The following is a 6,181-nucleotide window of genomic DNA, read 5'->3' as shown; positions in this document are numbered from 1 at the left end:
CTGTAGTGAGATGGACTGAATTAACTTTTACATCTGCGATTATTTCGTGCACCGAAATTTAGGTAAAGCAGTGAGTTTGTATTCTGGCTCCATCGGAATGTGGCCACCAATGAGCCATCATGGCGGGTACATTAGAAAGTATAGCTTGAGTTTTATGTAACGAGTATATGTGCAGTATAAGAATTCACGTTGTATAGTAACGTGGAAGCAGCGCCTTTGGCGATTCAGTTTCATGTTGTATTCAGTTAAAATTGTAGCTTGAGTTTTCATTTCAAAAGAAGTCGTAAGAAAAAAGTGAATCTTCCATGGTGTGATCTGTAAGTGTTTACTGGAAAACATAACACAAAGCTTTAGAGACACACACACGGAACGTACAAGGGCGAACGCCCTAGTCTGCTCGTTGCATCCACTCTCCTGTGCTAAGTTTTCCAGTCAACATGATATATCAGCTACACATTCCAGCAGTCAGTCCTCCTCTGATCTGAAAATGTATGAGTATATTGGAAAACATGTTGCATCTTCATGAACCTGAATTCACCTTTGCTTTACTAACTAGAGAATGCCTGTAAAAACAAAAATGCCAAGGCGCGTGCTTTTTTTTTCTTGTCATGTCTATCATATATCCATATTTGTGATATGTTGCTCAGTTTGTCATTTCGCCTTATGAAATCCGGTCACTGTGTAAACTGGCTGCAACTTTGTGTTAAAATAAAGGACGTTTCTCGTCACGCAGCCCCGATGTCATGTATGCTGCAGTGAGTTCATTGCATCGACATAGCAATTGACCACAATTTCAATATTAACCTCAATCTAGCCGCGAAGCCATTCGGTACAACGTCTCAAAGGTCATACAATTTCCTATTCCATGAGATCATCCATTTTACTTGCATTGCAAGTGATGACGGTTTTTTATCCACGTGCATATAAGTATGTTTGATCGAACGAAGACCATGACCAAGCACGCAGACAAAAACGAGCTTGAACTTATACAAGGTTTTCCTATACCAAGGCCGCATGATGATCACTTAATGGAAGATTCTATGTCTTTATTATATGGTGAGATGGTACTCTTTGCTGACCTATTGCATGTGACTTGATAGCATGCACGCACAGGTGTGGTTTTCCTTTTGTGTGTTGTTCTCGATAAATTGCATTTGTTAGGTAGCGCTTGTGCAGTAATACTCTGCCGCGCTGGTTTAAAGTATGCATGCATGAAGTGGACTTGCGGACAAGTCAAGCTCACTTTAACTCCTTTATTGGTGTTTTATTTCAACTTATAGTTATTATTAACGACACGTCTAGCAATATTTATTTTTGAGGCCATATTTTGCAACGTTTCTTTTCATCTTCCCTTATTTAGCACTTCGTAAGTTCGCAGTTTGTAAGCATCCAGCCGCACCCTTGCTATTTATTGTATACGAATCAACCATGCACTCGGCGGGATGATAAATATAACAGTAAAAAAATGTGAAATTTCGCCCCTGTGTATATTTTTTCTGGAAGAATGCAAAAAGCCGTACGCAAAGAAACGAAGAATATTCCATGAGAACATACAATCTTTATTTTACAGAGGCAGTCTTGTTCACCTAAACACTATTTCGTAACATAGTAGTATTTTTGGCAGCTATGTTCGCTCTAGAAGGCGCCATAATGCACTCACCGAGGTATGCTGATAGTAATTTCACGGGCTCCTCAGAATGATGAAGAAAACAAAAATTAGCACATAGTCCCGGTACATAACATCGCCATTTACCGCTGCCCTTTGAAAGTAAAATGAATGTGGGGAACAGATTTCTGACATAGGATCAGAATCCGCACGTGTTCATAATTGTTCCCTTCCATCTAGAACCAGCCAATAACGCATACAAAATGTTAATTAAAGGCGGTACATTCATTAACCACGGAGTATACAATAGAACTCCGCAGATCAGCGACAATGGAAAACTTATTTACACCTATATGCGCAAACGGTATTTACAGCAGAGAAGGATGCCGTCTGCAAACTACACAGCTTCCGCGAAGTATAGTTCCAGTTCGTAACACACTCCCTGTCGCCAAAGTTCAGCAAAGTCTTCGCCAAGGGACTTACTCTTGAGGACGTTCACGGGGCCGGATGGTGCGAGTGGCTGCAGTGCGTAGGGCTACGAAATGACGTCATGGTCCGCGGCGACAACACGCGCCGCCAAAGGCAAGAGGTGTCTCTCAAGGTCATCCTCAAGAAACTTTTGTTGCCCCGTGCCGAACGGCTGTACTTCCAATGAGATCCTTACACAAGGTTCGCGTCTGCTGCACCGCACTGTCATCACGCGTCGCATTGAGTCGGCTCTCTGTGCAAGCCGCTATGAGGCTTCACACGCGGGTCCTTAATTGCTGAGTGAACTTTCAGGAGTCCGCGAGAGACTCCTAGAAGGAGCTTCGAGCCGAAGACATGCATCGAAAGCGTCGTCACTGACGAGCAGGGGGCACGGCAGAAGAAGCGCTCCGCCAGTATCTGAACTAGCTTCCTTCCGTGAGTGCGCTTTGGACAAATCAGCGAGGGGGCCACGGCTGCAGGCAAGGTCTACAAAATCCTGTAAGCACTCCAACATCGTCGAGGCGAGGCTGTTGGTGATTGAGCTTTGTTCCTATGATGCTGTCGATGCTGAAACTCGACGGCGATGACACCGCTGGTGGTTTGCCGCTGCGCCGCTCTCCGCCGAGCACCATGGGGGCAGGTACCGGCGGCATCGGTGGCAGCACGTGCAGAGCCGGATGGTGAACGGGCAGAGGAAGGAATGCTTGCTGGTGCTGGTAGGGAATCGGTGGAACTAGCCCCGCCGCGCCAGGAAAGAGAGGATGGTGCCTAAGCAGATCTCCGAAGAAGAAGCCGTCACCGAGCGGGTCCGGTGGCTGGCGCTTGTATCGCTTGCGGCGTCTCAGGAAGCTGCCGTTGTCGAACATGTCTTCGCTGGCCGGGTCCAGCGTCCAATAGTTTCCTTTACCGGGGTTGCCGGGCTCCCGGGGGATTTTGACGAAGCAGTCGTTGAGCGAAAGGTTGTGCCGTATCGAATTCTGCCACATCGGATACTTGTCCCGGTAGAAGGGAAAACGGTTCCGGATGAACTCGCAGATTCCCGACAGTGTCAAGCGCTTCTCGGGGCTCTGCAGGATCGCCATGGTGATTAGTGCGATGTAAGAGTAAGGCGGCTTCACCGGTGGAGCCTTGCCGTCACTCGCGGGCCTCGGCGTGTCCTCCTTGCTTTTCGTCTTGGACGAACAAGTCTTCGAAGACTTGCCAGAAGAAGGCTTTGACGTCGTCATTGACAGCGAGGACTCCTGATGCGTCCTGGCGGCCAGTTCGTAAGGTGTGGTCAACGGTGTCGCATTGGTGCCCACGCCGCTCACCGTGACGGTGCTTGGCGGCCGAAAAGGCCTGGCACCGGTGCTCGGTGCGCCGCTGCCGACCCCGGGCAGGAACCGCGGCTCGTTGCCGGCCACCGCGGCACGACAGCTCTGGAGGCTCAGCTCGACCGCGTCCCTCATCGAGCGGCAATCCTCGGCCAGTCCGACAGCGCGCGCGCTCTCGTCGCTGGCGGCGGGGCATGGGCGGAGCGCGCGGGCGGGACCTGCGTTCGCCGACGCCCACCGCAAGGGTGCCGGGGGGAGGAGTCCTTGCGGTGGGGCTTTCATAGCTCGCAATGTTTGGCCGTTATTGTTCGCAGCGCGCTCTCGCCCCCGCGCTTTTCGATAGCCCTCGTGGAGGGTTCTCGCACTTTGGCGTTGGAGATCGCCTCTTTCGCTGCTGTTTGACGTGACGCGGAGAGCAGTAAGTACCGGTTTCCCTCTCACTCTCTCTGTCGTTTGATACACTCAAAGTAAAGACCGCGGCGATCGGACCTCCTTTCCCTTAGTTGCGCACTCTGTTTGATAAATGTGTGTGCGTTTGTATATGTGGAAATGCTTCGGATCAGGAACTATGATGGCAGAAAGGGCCACATTACGATTACGTCCCCGCAACTTCTGCTACAGCAGGCCGAAATGCTCCTGTTCGGTTTTTCCGCCGCCGGGCTCTGTCCGCGCCGATTCCTGGAGGATACGGTTTGGTCCCGCTGCCGCAGCAGTCTCCTCTGAAGTAACTTTTGCAGATTGTGAAAAGCGAGGAAATGCAAGCGCAAACGATGTGCACTCGAGTTTCTTTTCGTTATTATCGCCTCCGTGTCGTTGGTTTCGACGCTTGCCATATGCGCAGCTTTTTGCGCCAGCGCCTTGAAATGGAGCAGGCGCCTTCCGTGCCTTCTCGTGGTCCTTGCGAGGGGGACGGGCAGCGGGAGCAGGCGGAGGAGGTTTCGACCAATCAGACGCCAGTGTTCGCTATTGCCGTCTGCATCAGCCGGATCGTGCGCGCCTCGCGATTTTTACGCGCCTGTGGGTTCGCGGTTGCCGTAATGCGCAACAATGGCATTTGCTCCTTGCCTGGCTGTTCACCAGTCCGCCAAGTCTCGACGTGTCCAGCGTGCCGTGAATGATTGAAGCGCTCTCGGGAACGAGCATTTGGGCGAAGCGTGGCACCTCTTCTGTTGTCTTATTTTTACACTGCTGCTAGCGAAGGCGGAGGCAACCGCGAGTTGAAGGATTCCGTTACAACGTTTGCTAGGAGGCGCGTTGTATGCTTGCGGAGTCCTTCCTCGCGTCGTGTGTACATACATTCGTTTTTCTTTCTTTTTGCTTGCTGTTTATTTTGTTTTTGACCCACACAGCGTTCTTTTCTCATCGCCGGCAGCTTGCCACGGCAAGGCAAGAGGTTTCTCTCTCCCTCTCTATTCGCGCTCCTTAGAATGTGCACAAAGGCGATATCGCGGGCGGCGTTGTTCGCGGATTCGTGTGAAAGGCGCCTGTTTGCAAACCGCGGTTCTCATGCCCGTACTCTCCTGATGCTCTTCCAGCGGTCCGCAACTGCGCAAGGGGCGTGGCGTCCCGCAAATGCTGCTTCCAGTGGGAAAGAACCTCGCAGGTCTCTTACCTTAAACTGCAGAATCAGCGGCGGAGACCCAAGGGAGCTCCTTTGTCCTCTATACTCAGCATCCTACAGGATCACAACATTTGCTTTATATGCAGAAACCTTTCCACTAGTTGTAATTCAATAGCTCGAGAGGGAATCGTTTGTCGCTTCTTTTAGCTGCTTCAAGCGCGTGATGTAAAATGGACGAGTACAAACACTAATCCCATCTCATGTCTAAACGCGCATAACAGCAAGGAATCTAGACAAGACGCCTCGCGTCTATCGCTCTGTGCCACGCGTTGAAATACGCGCATGCTCAGCGGGCACACCGTCGTCTGCAAAAAGTAGTCTTTGCACCTTTTTTCACAGAGAACTGCTTGCATGGAACAAACGTGGCTTGCATGCAGGCGGGTTCTGAACGCAGGGTGCAACTGCATGCTCGTGCAGTGCTAAGCGACCAACTGGAACACACTTTATCTTCGAGAAGTCGCTTCGGACCTGCTTAGTGACATAATGAAGGAGCGCGCAAAGGAAACAAAGCAGGACAGAAAAAAAGGGGTGGGACGGGACAAGCGCTACACTCAACTATATTTTCCACGACCTCGCCTTGAAGTATGTATACATGTTATCTGCGCACGCTGGTATTACGTATACAGATTCTCCCAACTATCACGCACAAAGATTTAAAAATATGCAAATGCCGGACAGAACCAAGTTATAATGTTGTTTACCGTCGCTTGGAGATACTCAGATTGTTTCTTATATTCCGGTTAGTTACATAATTATTCTTAATTATTATTCAACATTTCAAATATTGTAGTCAGAGGAGAAGTGTCAATAAGAAAATTGTAGAGCAACGTGAAAAACTCCCGATACAACTTTCTGTTGCTTAGTATACGAGCTACATAAGAGGTTTTTCTGACCGCGAAGGAAGTCCGCCAATACACGCAATATTGCCGCCCGACTGGCCGCTCGAAGCACTTATTCGCGGACATCAAGCTCCAGCGATGAGCAGTCTCGCTTGACGTTTGTGGAAAATTGGTTTTTCTGTCTGGAAGGAAGATTTTATAATATTTAAAAGTCACGGGGCCTTGAATATGCACCGTGCGGCCACGAGCGGAACAGCAGCTGGGAAAATGAGGCTGAATGTAGCAACTGCTTGTGCAATTGGGGAGAAAAGCAGTACGCAGGAAAGCGCTGGCA

General features: G+C 49.9%; 1 protein-coding gene across 1 annotated transcript; it reads right to left on the bottom strand.

Annotated features, from left to right (window-relative positions):
* Nucleotides 1-1,538: 1,538 nt before the first annotated feature.
* Nucleotides 1,539-3,556, bottom strand: LOC126517822 (forkhead box protein D5-C-like). The gene has a single exon (XM_050167625.3). It carries the CDS (start codon nt 3,520-3,522, stop codon nt 2,530-2,532), a length of 993 nt encoding a protein of 330 aa, XP_050023582.2. The 5' UTR covers nt 3,523-3,556; the 3' UTR covers nt 1,539-2,529.
* Nucleotides 3,557-6,181: the final 2,625 nt, after the last annotated feature.

This window comes from Dermacentor andersoni, chromosome 11 (assembly GCF_023375885.2).
Source record: "Dermacentor andersoni chromosome 11, qqDerAnde1_hic_scaffold, whole genome shotgun sequence".
NCBI classification, from domain to species: Eukaryota; Metazoa; Arthropoda; class Arachnida; order Ixodida; family Ixodidae; genus Dermacentor; species Dermacentor andersoni.
The sequence above is the reverse complement of the archived record's forward strand: the minus strand, read 5'-3'. Positions and strand labels throughout refer to the sequence as shown.

What these genes read in the sequence shown, in the direction of transcription:
- LOC126517822 (XM_050167625.3), bottom strand. Translation starts at nt 3,522, where the DNA reads ATGAGGGACGCGGTCGAGCTGAGCCTCCAGAGCTGTCGTGCCGCGGTG.